At 37.8% G+C, this 22,243-nt stretch overlaps 2 protein-coding genes across 2 annotated transcripts; one reads left to right on the top strand and one right to left on the bottom strand.

The window, feature by feature from the left end:
- Window positions 1-799: 799 nt before the first annotated feature.
- Window positions 800-2,370, top strand: LOC148849815 (ATP-dependent zinc metalloprotease FTSH 1, chloroplastic-like). The gene is made up of 5 exons (XM_088944038.1): window positions 800-865; window positions 1,140-1,383; window positions 1,469-1,652; window positions 1,776-1,947; window positions 2,095-2,370. Exons 1-5 carry the CDS (start codon window positions 800-802, stop codon window positions 2,311-2,313), a joined length of 885 nt encoding a protein of 294 aa, XP_088800164.1. The 3' UTR covers window positions 2,314-2,370.
- Window positions 2,371-2,420: 50 nt separating this feature from the next.
- LOC148849814 (serine/threonine-protein kinase BSK1-like) lies at window positions 2,421-20,501 on the bottom strand. The gene is made up of 9 exons (XM_088945070.1): window positions 19,135-20,501; window positions 18,834-18,969; window positions 17,975-18,108; window positions 17,653-17,758; window positions 10,404-10,489; window positions 8,244-8,432; window positions 3,476-3,640; window positions 3,276-3,389; window positions 2,421-2,837 (listed from the first exon to the last, which is right to left on the bottom strand). The coding sequence occupies exons 1-9, from the start codon at window positions 19,465-19,467 to the stop codon at window positions 2,589-2,591; spliced, it is 1,512 nt and encodes a 503-aa protein (XP_088801196.1). The 5' UTR covers window positions 19,468-20,501; the 3' UTR covers window positions 2,421-2,588.
- Between the last annotated feature and the right edge of the window lie 1,742 nt (window positions 20,502-22,243).

Below are 22,243 nucleotides of genomic sequence, written 5' to 3'. Positions count from 1 at the left end.
TAGGTACAAAATACATGATAGGTAGACAAACTAAAAGTAGGGTAAAATCACTTTTCTATGGTTATCTTACATTTTACAACACAAATAACAATTCAATTCAATTCAACTTTCTCTATGATTTATGAGAACATTGCACAACACCCCAATATATGGTTGGGTTTTTGCCCCTCCCGCTCCCCCTAGTGCTTGCGTACTGACCAGGACAGAAATCTAACATTATACACATAACCAGACAGCAATTGCAAATGTATTTATCTTGGTACAAGAAGCAAATAAGGGGCAATGAAAGGTAAGTAATGTTATTTGTGGGAGGAAACTGGCTTCCTGGTTAAAGAGAGGCTGTGTTTTCCTGACTCTTCTGGTTCCAGTTGATCCTGTTCTATTTCCTTTGAACTATTTTGAGGTGTAAAATCTTTTTCAAGCTGTGTTATCCTCCTTCAGATGGGAAAATATGAAAATCTGGCTCATTGTTGCCAAACAGTTCATTGAAAAAGACCAGTGACATTCTAGAGAAGAAGAAGAAGAAGAAGAAAATTTTCCCAACCGATCAGTTTTCATTTCAATCAGAGTGAAAACATATCAGTTTTTCCCAATATACGAAGTGATTTGGCAAAAGACCTAATTTTTTAGTTTATTATTTAAATTTCAAACATGTTATCCTAATCATATGTCTCAAGTTGTTAAGAAAAGGCGGACTGGCTATTAATAATTATCCTAATCTAACAAATTTAAGTTATTTTCTTTTATTCATTTATTTATTTTGGTATTACAAAGTACACCTTATAGGAGGGGACTGGGGATGGGGACAGAACAGAGAGCAAATGAGGCCCACTGGCCATGCCACAGAGAGCCTGTAGTTCCACAGGTTTGATCCCATGCCTCCTCTTTTGGAGGTATACCAAGTGACCTTCTCAACTATTGGATCATTGGCGTATATTTTCTTTTATTTGGTTTTCTGTTTATTTGAGCAAGTATTATATAAATGACTGATTTGACATATTTGTTAGAAATTTATCAAAGTTCAATCCCGTACAGCAGTTTTAACTTGGGGAAAAAAATCAATCAGTTTTTCAAGGAATTATCTTCAACCAATATGAGTTTTCTTTTTCACTAACACGCAACACCATTCTGTCTGATAGGTGCACTCTAGAGGAAAGGCACTTGCAAAGGATGTGGACTTTGAGAAGATTGCAAGAAGAACCCCTGGTCTTACAGGAGGAGATTTGCAAAATCTGATGAATGAAGCAGCCATTCTTGCAGCCAGGCGTGACCTCAAGGAGATAAGCAAAGACGAGATATCTGATGCTCTGGAGAGGATAATTGCTGGACCTGAGAAGAACGCTGTGGTGTCAGATGAGAAAAAGAAACTGGTCGCTTATCATGGTATATGTTTAGCCACTCATTTGTAGGATGTGCTACCTTCCTACTGACTAGAATTTGCGCTTTACTGATGATGAGCTATTTGCAGAGGCTGGGCATGCTTTAGTTGGTGCACTCATGCCAGAATATGATCCAGTTGCCAAGATTTCTATCATCCCACGTGGGCAAGCTGGTGGGCTTACATTCTTTGCTCCAAGTGAAGAAAGGCTTGAACCCGGGTTATACAGCAGAAGCTACTTGGAGAATCAGATGGCTGTGGCGCTTGGTGGAAGGTTTATCACAGAACCATCTTGTCAACCAATATTACTTGGTCCAGATTTGGAGAGTAGCTAGGGCATTGGTGTAAGGTCATGGATTGTCAACAACTAATACGATTTTGTTTCTCATATATCCAGAGTAGCCGAAGAGGTTATATTTGGGAAAGAGAACGTTACAACTGGAGCATCAAATGATTTCATGCAGGTTTCACGGGTGGCAAGACAGATGATTGAACGCTTTGGGTTCAGTAAAAAGATTGGACAGGTTGCTATTGGTGGACCTGGTGGAAATCCCTTCTTAGGTCAACAGGTAAGGAGTATTTTGGTCCAACAAACAGCTTATAAGTACATTCTAAATCATCTTCAGATTCCTCTACTGTGTGTGAGCAAAGAGATGACAAACAAGCTTTCAAATTCATCTTGACATTCTATATTTGATGCATGCTTTGATTTGCAGATGTCATCTCAAAAAGATTATTCCATGGCCACTGCAGACGTGGTGGACGCAGAGGTAAGAGAACTGGTGGACAGGGCATATTCAAGGGCCACGCAAATCATTACAACTCACATTGACATCCTCCACAAACTTGCTCAGCTTCTTATAGAGGAGACCGTGGACGGGGAAGAGTTCATGAGCCTCTTCATTGATGGCAAGGCAGAGTTATATGTTGCTTAAGCCACCAACTCTCTCTAATAAGAATCTTTTTTGTATTATATTGTTTCATACATACACAATGACACGATTATTTCTTCAAATTGATTAAAAATTTTGAAGAGAAAAAATGAGCGAAAAAAAGGGCGCATGCATTAATTTAAGGGGTAAAAAACTTGATGTCCTTTCTATATTACAATTTTCTATCTTCTATTGTTGTGAACGAGAAGTCAACTTCCCAACTAAATTACGAAGACTCGATGTGTGTTCATCAGAATTCGCATGATCGATTCTCAGGATCACCTTCCACCTTTTTGCCTCTTTTCTTCTAGCCCTGCCGCCTCATTTAACATGTCAGCTGCATCTTTGTGCATGTCAAGCTTCGCAAGAGCAACTGCCTGCATGTAGAAAGCTGTAGGCCATTCTGGGTTGACGCATTGTGCTTGCATTGCATCTCGTAGAGCAGCATCTGGTTGGTCACAGAGGAGATAGCATAGACTGCGCCGTGCATAAACGGTTGGGGATATCATTGTTCCAACGTCTATGAACTGCATAAAAAGCAAAGGATCAAAGGATAGAAAAAAAAAATCGTCGGATAAACAAAAATATCATATCTTCTAAGTTGACTTGGTTGTCTTTTGATAGTTGTCTATTAATTAATTAAAATGGAGCAAATGGTAGAGGATTTTAGGAAAAACATCTCATCGTGGCAATTACCGTCCTGTATTGGCCCAGCAGGTGAATGGAAATTTTAGAATCCGAACTGGTCAGTTGAGCATTGGCACAGTTCATGCAGGACACCAGGATACTTTATGCAATGTTGTGATAACAATTAGTGTTGCTTTTTTTTGAAATTTTTCCTATTCTAAAATGTTTGGCATTTTTAAATAATTCTTTTTTGGTAATATTTCGTTTTTGGCATTTTTAAATAATTCTAAACCATAGAACACGAGTCACAAATTGGACACCGGAAATAGAAAGTGCACCTGAGAATAGCAGTCGATGGCAGTTTTAAAATCTTTATCACGGAATGCAAAGTCCCCACGCTTCCTGGCCTCCAGCATATCACGCATTTGTTGCGTCCACTCTTGGAAGGATAACTGTAGGAATATACATTGAAATAACCATTAGCAAAAAATTCAAAAACTTCTGCCAGATTCCCTAGTCATTCATACAAGTCAATTACCTCGTTGGTTCCTTCATCATCCCTGTAGTGTGTCATTACCAATATCTGATGGATTGCTGTAAGGTCCATGCGTGAACAGGCCTCCCCCATTGGTGAGAGAGGGTGTTGGGGGGTAGGAGGGGCTTCCTCATGTTTTGGTATTCCTAACATCACATAAGATGGGGCCTGCATGAGAATCATGGGGTCAGATGTAAAGCAAAAGGAAGTTTATCCTCCTAACATTTATAGAAACCATCAAGTTGATCCTGAATAAGCTGATCTGATCCTAATAAAAGGAAAAATAACAAGTACTTCCATTAAGTAGACACATGAATTCACTAGAATGCAGAAACATGTAGCTTTGACCCAATATAACCACAATCACTAACTACATATTCACTATAGCCTGCATTTAGATCAAAGCAAAAAACCCTAGAGCAGAGCACAATCACCGACTACAAATAATCACAATATCCACTAAAGTTCAAATGGAAATAGCCAATGAAGGATGACAATAACCATTAGGAGTGGATATAATTGCATCGGCAAAATATGCAGGGCAAACAAAATTCTTCCACAAACTTGATTGCTTCTGCTACAAACAAAAAAAGTACCGACTGATAATCATAAGAGTTGCAAAATGACAAAGCCATTTCTAGACAGTCAACAAACAGCAGTGTTAAGGATACAAAGCATCACATGGACGATCCAGAGGAAACAAATATTTTCTTCTAAAGGGCAGCCCAGTGCATGAGACTCTTGCCAATGCAGGATCCTTCTAAAGGACAGCCTCACCCTGCGCATATACACAGAGAGGCAATGTCCTCCGCCTTCACATTAAAAGAATAAAGAAAAACTCGCGTGGCTAATACAAACATTAACCTATGATCTTGGACAAAAGCACAAGCTTTGCAGTATAACACAAACAAAGGGTGTGTCATACAGGAAGCTATCAAAAGTTTGAACTGTGGACAAGGCTACCAACAGCCATTTACTGGTACAGCTCAAATATTTGAAATGAGGAAACTTTCTGGGCTTTTATAAAGCCCCAAAGAGTTTAAGTTAAATCATGCTCCTCTATTAGGGCCTACATAACAATGTCCTTAATGCATGCTTCCTTGTCCCTTCCCCTGGTTTAGAGAAGCCAAATAAACCCAGTATTTGGTTCAAATTTCAGATCCTACTAGCTTGTACTGATGAAGCTACCAATACTTTTATAGTTTCTTACAACAACACATGCTACACATACGATTCATATGTTTACATCAATAAAACAATTAAGTATATTCTCAGTCACAAAAAATGATGATATGTGAGAACATTTACCCTATAAGTATCCATAACCAGTACCAGCAAAAAATGATGAAGCAGGTTATGAAATAGACAGCAAGGTAAAATAAGAGAAGCCCTTACTAAGAAAATTATATGGGCAGGAAGGTCGGTGCAGCCTCTAATGAAGTTGAAAAGATTGCTGAATGATTATAAGTGTTGGAAGCTTGTTGGGTTGGGAGAGTCACTGGTACTGTACCAGATGTTGAAAAGCTGGTGATGTAGGGAAGAAGTCAAATGGGGAAAGGAGAATGTCTCGGGCATTCGAAAGTTGAATGGTGGCTTGTTGCTCTTCATGTTTCAGAGCAAAGATGCAGCAGATTGTGTATTGGGAAGTGAAAGTCAGTGAAATAGGTCACTTGTGGTTGAGTAGGTGGTTCCCATCGGCAGGGGCAATTATCGATGGTTGGAGAATATCAGTTTGGATAGGAATGTTGAGTATTCCTCTTCATGCTTGGTGTTTGGAGATGTTCAGGGTAGTGGCACTGGGAATCTGTTGTGATAAATTCTTGTTACATGATTGTAGGACTAGGATGTGGAAAAAGATTGATATGACAAGGTTTCTGATTGAAGTTTACGACCTATACTGCATTCCTACTTTAATCAAGCCTGGATTCACTGGTGAGATTAATGACCTCAGAGTTGTTGAGGGGGAAGATTTGATGCTCTCATGTAGGAGGATGTGGGTTTAGGTAGAGATGTGGCCAGTGTTGCATGGAAGATCGAGGTTCAGGGGAAATTGCAGAGGGCAAGGAGAAGGGGAAAAGGGCACATGGAGGAGGAAGATGATGAGTTGGAGGGTAGGAAGAGCAATGAGGTAATTTCAAACACTGCTGCCCATGAAGGGGCTGAGAAGACAAAGGGTCAGGAGGAGGTTTCAAGGGATAGAGGAGTAAGAGCTGAGGCCATAGTTTGTCAAGGCGATGCCTAAGCGACAAGACACCCTTGGAGGCTCACTCACCTAATCGCCAAGCAGTTTTGTACATTGTGTTATACAATACTTTTATATTCTTAATTTTTTGAGATTATAATTATAAAATATACATTATTAAACTAAAATATTCACTTTGTGTTTTTATATACTAATTTCTTTTTATTATTTTCTTATTTGTTAGGGTTTAATCAACACAAACATTTCTAAATGCTGCATTTAACCCTCAAAGACTTCAAAACCTGAACCAATAAGGAATAACTTAAAATTTTGTCTAATCAACACATTATCTTCTTCCACATATTCTTCTCCTTCCACTTTTTCGTTTCTTCTTTTCCTATAACAAAATAACCCCCTGTATTTCTTTTCTTTCTTCTTTTTTGTTATAAATATGTTGATTTTCTGTACTTAATCATGAAGTTTATACTTTTCCTATGAAAATTATGGATAAATGTTAAGGAAATATGGTTATGGAACCTAGAGAACTACCCTAGGATATATGTTTTTACTTAAAAAAAATCCATTGCCTAGGCGACTAGGCGACAATGACAAGGCATGTCCCTGTCGTCTAGCCTCACCTTGGTGCCTTGAAAACTATGGCTGAGGTGGCTGCTGTTAAGGCAGAGCAGGTCAACAGCCAACAAGTAGAGGGAGTTTCCTCTGAGGGAAGACAAAGGGCTTCATTCATTGGGAGCTGAGAGCATACTAATGAAGAACCAAATTCTTTATTCAAAAAATCTGGGGAACACAAATCTTTGTGCAAGGAAGCTGAGGAGGCATTAGCTTTAGCTAGGGAGGAGATCAAGGGATGTGGGGACCACCTTACCAAGAAAAGTGATATGAGAAGAAGAAATTGGTGGATGGACCTGCGGATTAAAAAAGGAAAGAGTAACATTGGAAAATATTATGAGTAAGAGGTTAAAAAGGAGGTAGTCCAAGAAAGGTGGAGATCGTAAGGTAGGTGTAGGGGAAAAAGCGGAATGGGTCTGGGTGACAACAAGGTTTTGAGTTGAAGTGCAAGAGAAGACAGAGTCAAAGATTACAGTGTTCAACAATGACAAGTGCTGTGATTCTCTGTTTTCTTCAGGCAAGTCTTTGATCTCGATTCTGTGACTGATAAGGTGCCACCACAGTGGAAATTTGGACTGAGGGTATCCTGAGCCCAGCTGCTGTACCTATTACAGAGAGTTATGACAGTGAGATTCAGGAGGCAAGGACTGACACTGTAGACAAGTGGTTTCGAGGGTTGAAAAGGTCCTAGGATTTGGAGTGGTGTCAGTCATGGAAGAGGTGGAGAGTGCCAAGAAAGAAAGGTCAAAGGGGAATGTTGAAGAAGGGGGTGCTGGTGTTCAGACTTCAGACAATTGTTAACAGTAGCTGTCAAGCTAATGGCATTGAAAATCTTATCTGGACAGTCCAGAGTTGTCTGGAACATGTGACGATCTTTGGGTTTCTGAAGTGGTAGTGGATAAAGTGGGTTTTGATTTGGGTTGGAAGAGGGGGAAGGGGGGTAAATGAGGGCAAGAAGGAGATTGATTGGTGGTTTTGAAAAGCCTAGAGTGTTGAGTAAAATCCACATTATGCATGTTACTAAGGTGTTTTCTTGATTGAAAAGATGGTTTGATCAGGGCAGGGCCTACCAACAAATTCAAAAGGATTTACAAAGGAAAAGGGGTTAAGTTCAGAAATCCCAATCATGTTGACCCTGTTAGGGAGAACCAGGACTTCCAAGGTGTTTATGGGAAAAAGACCTGTCCTTGTCTCCTCCTATGGGGGAGTCTGGAAAAAGTGGTGCGTTTGTGGAGGAGAGTGGTTGTGGAGGACAGGAGGGGGAGGTTGGGGTCAAGGTGGTGATGGAAGGGAAGGAGGTGGAGCAAGATAGTTTAAACTTAAAGGAAATTGTTGACAGTGAGGTAGAGTTGGCAAGTCTTCGGGTTAGTTCTTTTGGGGAGGGGAGGAGGCTTTTGCAAGAAGAGCCTCTTGAAGAACTTGGGAGGAGGGACTTGTATGAAAGCTTCTGCAGGGGAGGGGGGATTTGGAATGAGCAAGGAAGGCAAGCTGATTTATTTAATGGGGAGGATTGAATGTGCTTTTGGTGGAGTTTCTGGGGGTGGTATCCAGTGCTTAAAAGGAAGGTTTTCTAACTATGTTTCTGTTGCATGTTTCTCAAGAGGTTCCAGTTGTAGTTTCTTTGTGGGGTGCTATCTTAGCACCTGTTAAGTGGTTGTACTCAGTTTTCTCATTTCTTTAATAAAACTTCCCTTTTACCTTTCCAAAAAAAAACTCTTTTCATGGGAACCCATATTATGTTTTTAATGATGGCATCACATAAAAAGCTAAATCTCCAGAAATAGCTACAACACCCACTCAACATACATGCAGAGTGATTGTCCACTACTAGAAGCAATCTTCATTACCCACTAACGTAAGCATATACATGCATAAATTTAAGTAAGCATGTCATAGAGATTCTGGTGTTTTCAGAACATAGCAGTATATTAAAATTAGTAAGCAAAGATAGAAAATTACATCTGGTTTTGTGTTCAGTGGTGAAAGTGTGGCAACAAGGTTCTTTGGGTTTGGCCGCTCCCTAGGTTCATATTGCAGACATCGAGAAGCAAGGCCAATGACTGCTGTTGCCTCTTCTGTTGAAAAGTTCCCTTCTAAATGTGAATCCATTAAAAGAAGAATGCTTTTCCCCCGTATCATATCAAGAGCCTGCATTCATATCTAAAGATCAATTAATAAGACAGAATAAATACTAAGGAGTATGAGAGTATCCAGAAATTTTATGGTTTTCAATTAAATGGTCATACTTAAGGTCACTATACTTTTATATATTTGTGCCTAACAAGTCAAAAACTTCAAGCAAAATATTCCCACACAATATTCTATGAATACTATTGATGGAATTTTAGACTTTATAATGATTTCAACTTTTAAAGAATACAACAGTATTTTCGACCTGTTTTTGATCTGAATAGTCAAACTGTTTGGCCCATCACCTGGAGGCCAAGATGGTCCAGTTCAACCCCAAACCTGTTAACATACAAGAGCCTGTTGACTTAAATTGAATTCAGTCCAGACTCCTTCCTTTCTTTATTCTTCTCTAAACTAAGCCCTAATGTTCTGAGCTAAGTGTGTAAATTTTTTGATAAGTATCTAAGGGTCTAACTTTCACTAGTTTGTAAAGGTTCAACCCACTCAACACGGACAATCAAATTAAATAGATTATTTTTTATTCTTGATATTTAAAATAAAAAATTTGTAAGCTAAGTCAAAGTGTGTTCTGAGAACAAACCTAAAAGGCCATCATCATCATCATCATCATCATCCACTCCTTATCCCAAGTTCCCAACTACATGGGTTTGACTACACGAATCCTGTTTCGTCAATCCATTCTATTTAAAGTCATATCCACTGTTAAATTATTAATGCTTAAATCATTTCTTACCACTACCCCTGTCCTTTTTGGTCTACCCCAATCTCTTCTAACCCCTTCAATATGTAACAAATCACTTCTTCTAACTGGCACAATTGGTGGTCTTCTATGCACATGCCCAAACCATCTTAGGGGCCATTTGGCAAGTCTTTTTTGAAAGATCTTCTGGAAGCTCTGACAGTTAAAAGACATAGTGAGCTTTTGCATCAAGATCTTGACAGCCTGAAGACCGTTTGGTTAAAGTGTGTCTTTCCACACAAAGACAAGTTGAAAAAAAAAACCAAAAAACTCCATTTGGAGCTTCCCAAAAATAACCCAAAACGGGCTTCATGCATCTTTTCAGTGCAGTGTCTTTTGGCAGCTATATCTCCACCGAACCAAACAGAAAAAGACCACAACGCGATCTGCACCGCACGAAAAGATGCACCACACGGGGCCTTAGTCTACTATCCCCATTGTTTCTTGACTCCCCAACACTGCTCCATACAACATATCTGGCATTACAACTGCTTTATAGATTCTTTCTTTTAATCTAAGTGGTAATCGCCTATCAAACAAAGGCCCAGATGCACCCCTGCAATTTGCCCATCCTGCTCTAATTCTTTGGGTGACATCCTCTTTAATCTCTCCCTTGTTATGAATTATTGAACCAAGGTACCTGAAATAGTCACATTGAGTTATCTTGATCCCATTATTACTAAATTTACATGTCATCTACTCTGTTTTATACTACTTATTTTAAAACCTCTTGTTTCTAAGGCATTTGTCCATAAGCTTAATTTTGAGGGTGTGTTCTTTTTTTGGATTTTGAGTGGGGGGAAAGTTGGTCAATGGGATTTTGGTTCCCATTGACGAAGAATCCCATGTTCATTTTTCAGATTTATGTGGGGACCAGGGAAAGTTTATTTTCCTGGGTAGATACCCATCTCCTAAGTGGGTAAATAACTTTCCCACCTAGGAGGAAAGTTGCTAATACTTGAATGGGACAAAATTGCCCCTTTTAATAATAGTTTTTTTATGGGTAAAATGATCATTACCTTATTTACCTAGAAAATAAAAGAACATGGATAAATGAACTTACCCCGGGTAAATATTTCACAGGAAAAACTTGCCCAGGTAATTGTATTTAACCGGGTAAATAACTTATCGAAAAGCGAATGGGGCCTGAATTTAATCCTAAATGCAATTCTAAAGATGATGATAATGATGGCATACTTTAAATAGATTGCATATGTAGAAGAGCTTACATGACTTGGAGGAATATGCTTTCCACTAAGAAGATCCAAGAGAACAGTACCAAAGCTGAAGACAACACTTTCAGGAGTGACCCTCCCTACAAATGTAGAAATCATCAAGATTGCATATGTTATTAGTCAAAATCAAACAAAAAAAAAAAAGTAATTGATGTAATGCAATGATAAAATAGTTTTCACACAACATAGCCAGCCGAGCTATATACTTGAACAGCATATTTAAATGAAACACAAGACAACATATACAACAGTATATCATTTTTTTATCAAGTGAATGCTACACTGTAAGTTACCGCCATCACGCACCAATCCATGTGTAAAAAAGGTCTTAATGTATCTCAATCTATATTGGGTATATTAGGGAGTGAGTAATGCTTAAGCTTACTTAAAATAATAAAAACATAAAAATAAATGGAAGGTTTTTTGTTCATTTACATTTATCATTTTAAGAATTATTAAAAGAGAAAGTCATACAAGTGTACATGTTTTTATCAAGTGAATGCTACACTGTAAGTTACCACCATCATGTACCAACCCATATCCATGGTTTCAAATGTCGCCAAATGTCACTAACGTCGCCCGACGTATGTCGATGTCGAGGCTCACCAACATGAAAGTGGATGGTAATATAAAAATTACATTATGTCGGTCGGCATTTCCTATATTTCAGAAATGTCGACCAAATCGGTCCAAATAACCAAAAAAAAATACAGTTTTTCCTATTATGTCGACAAGATGTCGACTAATGTACGTTAAAAATATAATATATTACTATATTATATTAATATAGTATAGCATATTAATATAGATTATTCCATTAATAATTTCTATTTAATATTTCAAATAAAATATTTACAAAAAGAGTTAACAAAATATAAAAACAAAAGAATAAATTAATTACTTTATAATATAAAACATAAAATATTTTTCAAGTAATAAAATTTTAACTAGTTACTATTTTTTAAAATATTTATTAAAATCAGAAAATGTTTATTAAATTTTATAATAAACCATATTCTACATTTAATATAAAAATTCAAAAAAAAATAATAAATTATACTAAATCATAATTTTTTATAAATTTAGTATTAAAAATCCTAATAAATTCATTAAGTTTTATAAGAAATCAAAATTTATCATAATCTTAATACTACAAAAAGGAGAATCAGTTTATTAAATTTATAATAAAACATAATGTATTATAACTTTAATATTTAAAAAATCAGAATAAATGTATTTCTATTTACTAGTGTGAAATAAATACGTTAGAATTTATAATAAATCAGAATTAAAAATAAGAAAAGAAAATATCAGATAACCTTGTAAAAACATCAAAATGCATAATAAATCGGTAAATCGCCATTTACTAATTTGTTATTGATCTTAGTTTCTTAGCTTTATATAATGGTTGGGAATAAGATAATAGTCTAGAAATATGTATTAATGCTTCTTTTATCATTTTACAAAATATCTTTGCATATTTCCACAATGTCTCTAATTTTTACAATATTTCCCCTTGACATTTCCGACATATGTCCTATATTTTGGCAAGAGACATTTCCATCGACATCAACATTTTAAACCTTGCCCATCTAGGTAAAAAAGGTCTGAATCTATATTGGGTATATTAGCATGTGAGTAATGATTAAACTTACCTCAAATAATAAAGCATAAAAATAAAGTCAAAGATTTTATCAGTTACATTTATCATTTTATTAATTATTAAGATAGAAAGCTATACATGTATACATGTTCCCCCCCTGGGGGAATCAAGCCCCAATACAATTGGCTTCTCCCTGCTTCCTGCCATGCCAAAACACCAATAATACTATTAGTTGACCACAGTATCCAGTTAAAGGTTCCTTTAACTCCCTTACCAACTGTTTCATCTCTCTATCTGCATGTCTTGGCACCTAGGGTTTTAAGTAGAAATAAAGTGGAAGAAACTGAAAGACAATATCTATATAAATATATTAAGCTGAAATGTGTACTTAAGAAGGCATGAGGATGAGGGAAATGGAATCTAACAGTATTTTTTGGCTTTTTTTCATAGAAATTACAAGAATGACACTCTACCAACTCTCTCTTTTGCTTTTTTTGTTCTTTCAAATTACAAGAATGCCACTCTTTTCTACCAACTCTCTCTCTCTTGCTTTTTTTTCTTTCAAATTACAAGAATGCCACTCTCTCTCCTACCAACTCTCTTTCTCTCTCTTTCTTATAAATTACAAGAACGCCATCTCTTTCTCCTGCCATCTCTCCTTATAAATTACAAGAATGCCACTCTCTCCAACTGAGGGAGACCTCAGCTCGGCATCTTGATTGCTCGGGGACCTGCAATCAAAGGTAGTCAAGTTTGGGTCGAGCCGAGCTCGAACTTCTAAGCTCAAGCTCAAGTCTCCAACTTGAATCGAGCTCGAGCTAGATGGCACCTCGACCACTGAGGAAGACCTTGGCTCGGCACCTCGGTCATTGGGAGAGATCTCGGCTCAACACCTCGACAACTAAGAGAGACCTCAGCTCGGCACCTTGTCAACTAAGGGGGACCTTAGCTCAACACCTCGCCTGCTAGGGAAACCTCAGCTCGACTCTTCAGCAGTTGAGGGAGACCTCAGTTTGGCACCTCAGTAATTGAGGGAGACCTCGGCTCGGCACCTCAGCTGCTTGATAGACCTGCAATCAAAGATAGCTGAGCTCGAACTTCCGAGCTTTTGACTCGAGCCAAGCTCAAGCTCAAGCTCAAGCTCAAGCTCAATCTCAAGTATCTAATTCGAATCGAGCTCGAGCCTGATAGTTAATGAGCGAGCCTCTGCAATGCAAGGCCCCCTCCGCTAGTTCAAATATTAAAAGAAATTTGAGGACAGGGTAAAAGAAATAAAAAATAGAAAAACTAGAGAAGCTTCATTAAATTGGATTACAAACATCTGTTTGAAGGGAGAAACTTGAAAAGATTTTAGTACATTAGGCCATTCAGCAATTCCAAAAATAATAAAAATGAATAAGAAAAAAAACCAGGGAAAAAAAGGAAAACAAAAGGAAAGGTTTTTTAGTCTCTATGAGGAATAACCTCAACTCCTACAATATTATAAAAGAAATGAAATAAGGGGAAAAAAGGGAGAAAAAGTAGAAGTGAACTTACTACAAATACTTCAATAAGAATAGATGTAAAAGAAGGGTATATAAATGTATATAGCGATTCAAAGTAACGCTACCATGATCCAAATGGATGACTTGTTGGAACAAGGATAGGTTTACTCTTCTTCCTTTTTTTGACCCAAAATTTTGAACAGCCAATGGTTCAACTGGACTACCCAAAATGGTTCTTAACTTTTGAACAATGGAGGGTGATGATCCAAATGGTTCAACAGTATGCCCAGATTCAATCCAGGTTTCAAATCATTATAATACGGCACTAGATCAAGTATGCCAATTAGTGCAACTGGGATTGCACTAAATTGTAAGATTCACAAATCAATCATATTGTGAAATACGACTACTAGTAATTGATAATTTTAAAAAATATTGAATAGTAATAATTGAATTGAGATTAATAATAATTTCACAAGATTTGACAAAATTAGTCCATTCCAGCTTTTCAAACCTTTTTTCTACATCTTTAATTTCCTGTGGTAAAATAATTTGTGAACATGAATTCCAACTCAAAAACATGGGATGCATAAACCTAGATAAGTGGAAAATGCGACAAGGTTGATTGTGAAATGGTCTTCTACTACAACATTTAAGTATAAGGATCATATCCAACATTGTAAGGGCCCTATCATACAAGGGCTTCGGTTTTAAGTATTTCCTGTTATTTTGTCAAATTAATAGATTAGTTGACTCTTGTGTGAGAAGGGGTTCTCTGTTCCAAGGAACTGGGCATAAACCCCCTTAGGCAGTAAATAGGTTTCCTTCTTTTTTTTTTTTTTTTGTCTAAGACACATTACCTCAAGTACTTTTATTGAATAAATTAGTCTAAATCATCTATTTTAGCCTACCTGCTAGTGAGAAAGGCCTTGTTACCCATGAGCTTGGTTAGATAGCAAAGAATCCTAATTCTATTAATATTTTCCCAATGCCCTACCATAAACACTGATTTGACTTTCTATTTAATATATTTGTATATTGTTTTATATCTAGTTTTTTAAGCTTAGCACAGAGTCAAATACTAGGATGCCCAAACATGGAAAATGGGGATATGACTTTCCATTTCCTAAGATCATAGGGAGATGGTTACAGGTACCTTATTTAATAAACTTGTGTATTGCTTTTATATCTAGTTTTTTAAGCTAAGCTTCATTTCTTGATACTTAATCGTGCCAAATTTAATTTAACTGCAAAAGATATACATAATGTTATGGCATGATTTGTTAAATAATACCATCCGCTAGAAGTTTCAATGCAGGAGCCAGTATCACATCAGGTACATACCACATCCAACATGGGCATGCTAAGCATGTACAGGTATATGAGTATCATTAGGCCAGATAATCTTTAATTACACTTGGTTTATTCAATGTGTTAACCTAGGCCCTTACATGAGTGTAAAGATGCCAAATGGAGCTTAGATAAGTTGTTTTTGTAGATTCTAGGCCTATAATGATGTACATGTAATAAATTATTATTATTATTTCTGGAGCATTTGACATTGGAATGAGCCATCTATACAGAAAGGTGCATAGTCCCTAAAGAATAACTTGGGCCTGAAAATCCACCAGCACAGAGACCCAAAAATACATCATCCTCGACACCTGCAATTAAGATCAGGATATTGTTTTTCAAAAAAAAAAAAAGCTCTTTCTGAAAGCACCAACAGAGGAGTAAGAATTCGTTTGAAATGACTTTTATTGTTAAAACCTTTTACTGTCCAAGAATCAAGTAATGCCCATAGATGACAACCTCTTGGTACATAAACAGTTTGACAAAGAATTGACAACACTTGGGGGCCGTTAGATAACAGCCGAAGTGGCTGAACTGAAAAAGCTTATTGCTATGTCTTTTAGTGAATACATTTTTAAGGAGGTTGTGGCCTCCTTAATAGATAAAGCTGAAGTCGGGTAACTTGATTCCCCTTTATGGTAAAACACTTAAACAACATTACATTACTTATAAAAGACTACGAGACAGAACCTTATTTTGTTCACGCAAGTTAGAGAAACAGGTTGTATACATAACTTTGTTAAATCAAAGAATGGATAAAACCCTCGTTATGTTGAATTAACAAAGATATGGGTGTGAGATAATAAGAAAGTGCATTAACTACAAAGAAAAGGGAAAAGGAGAAGAATTCCCATTATACCATGGAGAAATGATTCTTTGTTTAGCACATGGAAATTGAGAGAGAAGTATAAGAAGAGAAATTTTGTAAATGACACTTGATGAAGGCTAATTGTTAAATCCCTATTACCAAGTCAATGTTATCTTAATAGCTTAGAGTCATAGTCATAAGTAGAACCTGTCTTATTCCTATTCCTAGGTCAACTATGATTTTTCTTATGTAAATCCCAAGTCAAAATTCTAGTCCTAAATCACCAAGGATTACTCACATCCCAAGTCAATGTTATGTTTTTTCTACTGCTGTTGTTAGAGCAATTCTAAGTTTCTAACAACCAATGACTCCTTCAAAATCATGGTGTTGATGGCAAGATTGCTTGTTGATGCTGATGGCAGTAAGTGCTACCTTCTCTGTTTTTCTTCTCTGTGCTTACTGCTTTAAATCTGTCTATGCTCATTGAATACCCAGTCCAACAACCATAAATCTAAGCAATAACTGCATAACAGCTTCCTTCTTCACAACCTAGTCCCTTAAAGTACAGCTAACCAAACTTATTCCCATAACATTGAAACTTCTCCCTTTACTTTTCTCTGTTCAGATCTGACAGCCTTTCACTGATTGTTGTCCATTCATGATTCAAAACAGATGCATGCAGTAGTATTCTAGATTGAGCAGGGCTCTAGAAAGCTCTGGCACATTGCAGTGCACTAGCGGGCACCTGAAGTTGATGCCTTCGCTTGCTCTCAGACATGTGTGGCTTCACAGCCTTTGCTTGTTTGGATTCAAAGCTGTTGCTGCAAAAAAGCGGGAGTGTATTAGCACAACAGCTTTCACACACCAGTGCAGCTATCAAGGGTTGCTTCTTTCTGAGATATCGTGTTGCATTTTTTTTTTTAAATTCCAAAATATTATCTATGGATTTCTAACAAAGGAAAGCCCCCCTATATCATGGCATTTGATTGATTCAAGTTATGTGCTGCTCACCACTCCCTGAGACCAAGAACGGAGTTGAACTGAGAATCTCTTCTCTGTCATACAATCTAACCTATCCTAGCCACCTTAAAGCCTCTCTTTCTTCTTTTGCTAAATAGTGAATTTCATTCAAAAGGAGGACAAGGATCTCTTATCAAGAATAATGATGAAGAGCAACCAAAATAAGTCACAGAAATAGAAGAACCTGTAAATGTTTTCCTACACCGAAAAAGATGGATGAAAAATTATACATTACCTATGCCTACTGAAATGTTCTTGTGTAAAGCCCTCAAACTCCTTAAAATTGGTCACCCAATAGCCAATATCTAGATTTACCATTCACTTTGACAATGACAGCCCTTACAGTAACACCTTAAAGCTTTCCTAACTTGAACTCCAGACCTGCTGTCAACTTCCAATCTCGTTCTCATTTTTTAAAAGAGAAAAAGAGAAATCTTCTACACATTGGGCAACAGTCACACTTCTTTATGAAAAAAGCTACATGAGCCCCCTTCCATTTTTAGTGTATAGAGTGGTAATCCTTATTATACTTCAGTTAATATCAAGCAAGCATTCTGCTGATACATGTGAAATCTGTTTGAGAATTGAGATATACAAAAAACTATTTCTATGCTTTTCAAGCGATCCCTTGAGATGGTTTGCAGACAATGTAGTATTGATTAATGAAACCGTAGAGGTCTGAACAAAGTCAGGACCAGTAGAGGATGTATCAGTATGACACCCCATCCAAAAAGAAGATATGACTTGGAGTGTGACAATCATTGAGTTCAACTTAAGCCCATTAGATTGAAAAATGAAGCTAGTTTCCTTTTTTTATGAACAATGAAGTTAATTACTTCATTATTTTATTATTTATTACTTAGCCTATAGATGCTGCAAGATTTACCTAAAGTTGCTTTGGACCTCCTAAATGTTAAAAAAACTGGAATTGAAAAAAAGATGAGTTATAAAATTCAAATCTGAGAGAAATAATACCATTCCGTAGGTACTCTGGAGGGGTGTATGCAAGATTTGTGCTATAACTTTTCCCGTCCCTGCTATTTTTCATAAGGCCAAAGCAGGAAAGCCGGGGATCACCATCCTACAATCAACAAACCAATCAGCAGTTAAAGACACAGCACATCATCAAAACAGTATTGTTTAAAATTAAATGTAAACAGAAATAGAAGAAATAAAACAAATCAATGTCATCACATGATTGATGATGGAAGTGGGATAATTTTTATTATCAGAGATTAAGTGGCAATATAATGCCAGAAAGAAAAACATTGAAAAGAGAAGAGATCAACTATAATACCTCATCAAACAGAACTCTATAAGCATTCAAGTCATGATACAATGGTCGACCCTCAGTACTACAATATTCTAATGCTTCAGCAATATACAAAGCAACCCTCAAGCGCATGGCCCACTCAATAGTTTGATTTTCCCCTGTCAAAAAAGAAGAAAAGAGTGTCTAGGGTTACATCTGTTGATACAAAAGAAGCACGAGAATTAGCGTCACAGATCATCCCAATTTTACAGCTGTATAAACTCAGTTGAGAGAGAGAGAGAGTGTGTGCTGTGTGTGAGTGAAGTGTATGTATTTCTTAAGCATATTAGAATTCATGTAGCAGATCCCAGGCGGTCTGGGAAAGAGCTGAGGTTGAGTTGAGTACTACCTCCTACAACTGAATCTGAAACCATGAATTGAGCCCAAAATAAGTGGGTTCGTACGATCCTTAAATTTGATTCCCTGTAACAACTAGCACCTAATAATGTGACTAACCTATCAAACAAAAATGAAAGAATACCAAAACAAAACTAACCTACCAAAAGCTACAATGCAATACAAAAGCAATACTGCCACGGACTTTAACCATTTGTCCATATTCCCGTAGATCACTTATACTATGCTAGCACGCGGTAAACCACAATAAGACAAGATTCCCCAACAATGCCATCCATTAAAAAGAAGAAATTAATAACGAAAGCTAATCAAGCGTTGGATGTCCTTCAAACATTCGGTCTCTCTTGGATTCCAGATATTTATCTAGCTTGGAATAATTAAAAGCTCTCTAGGATAGTTCGAAGTAGGAATTAAATAACCAAGGTGAAACCTAATCAGAGAAAATGTCTAACATGAACAGAAGAGGGCAAAAGAAAACAGTGCATACAGTGAAATAGATGCTTGGCAAGGGTATCATTGGGCATGTATTCTGCAACAAGCAGTCTCTCATCACCGTCGCAGCAGTAGCCAATCAAATTTGCTAGCCTCCTATGCCGTAGTTTCCCGACACCCCATGCTTCCTCCTAAAACCAGGAAAAATAACAATAGCATAAGAGATAAAGCAAAAAGGGAGAGAAAGGAGTCTTCCTTGTGTGTGTGTGTTTTTCTAAAAAATTAAAAGAGAAAATTTTAAGGAAAGAAAAAACGAAAAGAAAATAACGAAGAAAAGGAGGAGGATGGATGCATACAGCGAACTGCTTGGGATCGGGCCAGGCCATCTTGGTGAATTTCTTGACGGCGATCCATCGTCGATTCTGTAGACGCCCCTTGTAGACGAGATTAGGGGCTTTTTCTCCGCTCTCAGAGACAATGAAGTCGGAGCTGAAGTTATTGGTGGCGGCCCTAAGGTCGGAAAGCGAGAACTCGGAGAAAGGCGGAACACCACCGAGTGCAGCACCTGCGGGGTCAGAACCGCCGGAGGCAGTAGGGTGGTTGAACGGCGGATTCTGGTTGTGCTGATTCTGCTGGTTTTCCTTTTCAGGGTGAGTTTCGGTTAAGAAAGACGATCCACAGCAGCCCATGACTCGTGTCCTTTTCCTTTTTTTCGGTTATCTTCCTCCCTTGTTTGCTTTTGTTGCCGAGGAGGGCCTGCAGCCTGCTTGGGAGAAGAACCAGAAAAAAAAAATGTATATATATACAAGAGAGAGAGAGAGAGGGAGAGAGAGATTTTGGTTATCTCTCTGCCTCTCCCTGCGCCCTGTGTATCCGCCCGTGTGTATGTTATGTGTGAGAGAGGGAGATCTAGGTAGTAATGACGGGCACGGGCAGCAGAGAGGCTGGGAGTAGGAGCCTAGCTTAGCTTGGAGAGGTAACGGATGGGATGGTCCGTCTTTGCCCCCCCTTTTTCTCTCTCTATCTCTCTCCCTCTCTGTCGCTCGCTCTATTATATATCTCTTTCTTTTCTACAAACAATCTACATTCAATCTCTATCCGTCTATCTTTTCCAAAAAAAAAAAAAGAAAAAGAAAAAAATCTCTATCTATCTGCAGTTGTTGGTTATTGGTAAATGGTAATTTGAGCCCCAAATCCAACGTCTCGTGATATATATTGAAGTTTTGGGAATTATAATGTTGTGTAGTGGAACACGGTAACGGTCATTAGAGCAGTCCTTTTCACCTTTACGTACTTTTTATTTTTGGGTTTTTTTTTTACTTTTACGTACTAAGGCGTACATAATAAAACCACATTGGAGAATTGAGGAGAGAGAGAGAAAGAATTTGGATGGAGAGGAGAGAGCAAATGAGCAAAATCCCAAATCCCAATTTGTGAGTTAGTAGCTCCTGCAGTCCAGGCTCCAACTTGGGGAAACATGTGTCGCCTACGGCAAGTTCCCAAAAATGTTACGTTGAAGAGTGGGGGTTGCATACAGTCATTTCAGTGCTTGGGGTGGGGTGTGGCCGACTGGCCGGACAGGGACTCGTGGGGGAGGGAGACAATCGGTTTCCGACAACAAAATAATAAACCTTGTAGTTGTTGCACTGTACATATTTATATATATTTCTACCTCTTCCCAAACAAATTGAGCCTAAGGCCTAAGGGCCTACCAGTACAGATACAGTAAGCCCTCCCAGGTGGCCAACCTCAACGCACGCACTGCTTTTAGAGAGGAGAGCCATCATCATCAGTGAAGTAGTAAGTGAGTCAGGCTGTAAAATGCTCTCTGTCGTCTCAGCTCTCAGGGAGATTGAAATGAACACGGAACACCCCCTCCCCCTTCTTTCTGTAATAGACAGCAATAAGAATCAGCCCAAATCACCCTACCTTGGGCTTCCCGCTTCCCCTCCTTTACAAAAAGGCAATCTTTCCCAGCACAGTACAGAAAAGAGTTCAGAAAGAGTTTACATTTACCGATTTACGTTTACCTGAGCCCATGTAGCAGTGTGCAGGGAAAATCCTGATTACACACAAAGATTACTGAAACTGAAGAGGTCTCCCTCCCCTACTCGGCTACTTGGCACCATTTAGGCGTATTTACCTTTTCGGTTATCGGTTTTCCAATGACGATGATCACCGGCACCGGCACTAAATAAGACAAAAATGAGACAGAGGAGCGAAGAGCTGGAAATTGACTTGAAAATTAAAGCAAGTAATCAAAATATATTATTGGATAGATCATCGAAGAAGGAACATTAGGAAGCCCTACGTCAAATCACTCCAACATGCCAGCTCAAATGGACTGTATAAGAATGGTGATGCACAAATTTCTTTTTTTTTTTAAATAAAAAAAAAGCAGGGAAAATCAAATATAAATATGACAATTGTAAGACCTCCAGAGCATTTTGCAAGGAAAAGCTGCACAGTTTTTAATAGCCCAAACTTTCTTCGACTCAAAGGGGCATTGCATTACAAGTCACTCCTCCTGCTTTAAAAGAGATAATCCATCGTATTTCAAAGTAAAAGCTTATTTTACCTCCAATTAGCCTCCATGAAGAATAAATATTCCTAAACAATAGTACACCACCGATCAAAAAAGCAATATAGTGGCAACTGCCCATGGCCCAGTAGTTCAGTTGGTGTAGTGTAAACCGGCCATCCTTGTATTGGGTTTGGGTTTGGGTTTGGGGAGGCATTTAAATCCACAAAAGCTATCACTGTTCCTGTCACCAGCTCGTCTACTCTCCCTCAGAAAACCCCTATGGGCCTATTGGGCCAAAGCCTATAAGAAAATCAATAATAATGGCACCAAGCCGCTGAACTAAAAGATGACAAGCGCCAAGTTAAGCTCCAGTCGATACTCCCAAAGGATCATACACCTTTTTTTTTTTTTTTTTCATATGATTATATCCTTGCAACAGAAGTTTACAAGTCAAGCATCCTATTCGGCAAAAACATTCAGACAATACAGGAAATTCATCTCAAAACACCTAGGTGTCCATATGAGCTTTGAAGCCAACAGCTATTTGGGTGCGAAGCTATGGCCAGGGAAAAACAACACAAATACCTCACTAGAAGATTAGATCAAAAATATAATTTTGGAAAGCAAAATTGTTATCTCAAACTGGCCGCATCACTCTTATTCAAGTAATCACTCAACCTATACCAATATATACCATGTCCACTGCCATATTACCAAAAGTTCTTATTGATAAATTGGATAAAGAACAAAGGAACTTCTGGTGCTCAGGCAATAAAGATAAGCATTAAAAGTACCTAATCTCTTGGCCAAAGCTTTATCAACCAAAATCAAAGGGGGGATTAGGTTTCAAACAAAGTCTACATATGAACAAGGCCATGTTTGGGAAGTAAGTATGGAGAATTCTCACCAACCCCAATATACTCCTAGCCAAGAACATCAAA

The sequence above is a fragment of the Nelumbo lutea genome, chromosome 5 (assembly GCF_056320005.1).
Source record: "Nelumbo lutea isolate HS-2025 chromosome 5, American lotus-T2T, whole genome shotgun sequence".
Taxonomy (NCBI): Eukaryota; Viridiplantae; Streptophyta; class Magnoliopsida; order Proteales; family Nelumbonaceae; genus Nelumbo; species Nelumbo lutea.
The sequence above is the reverse complement of the archived record's forward strand: the minus strand, read 5'-3'. Positions and strand labels throughout refer to the sequence as shown.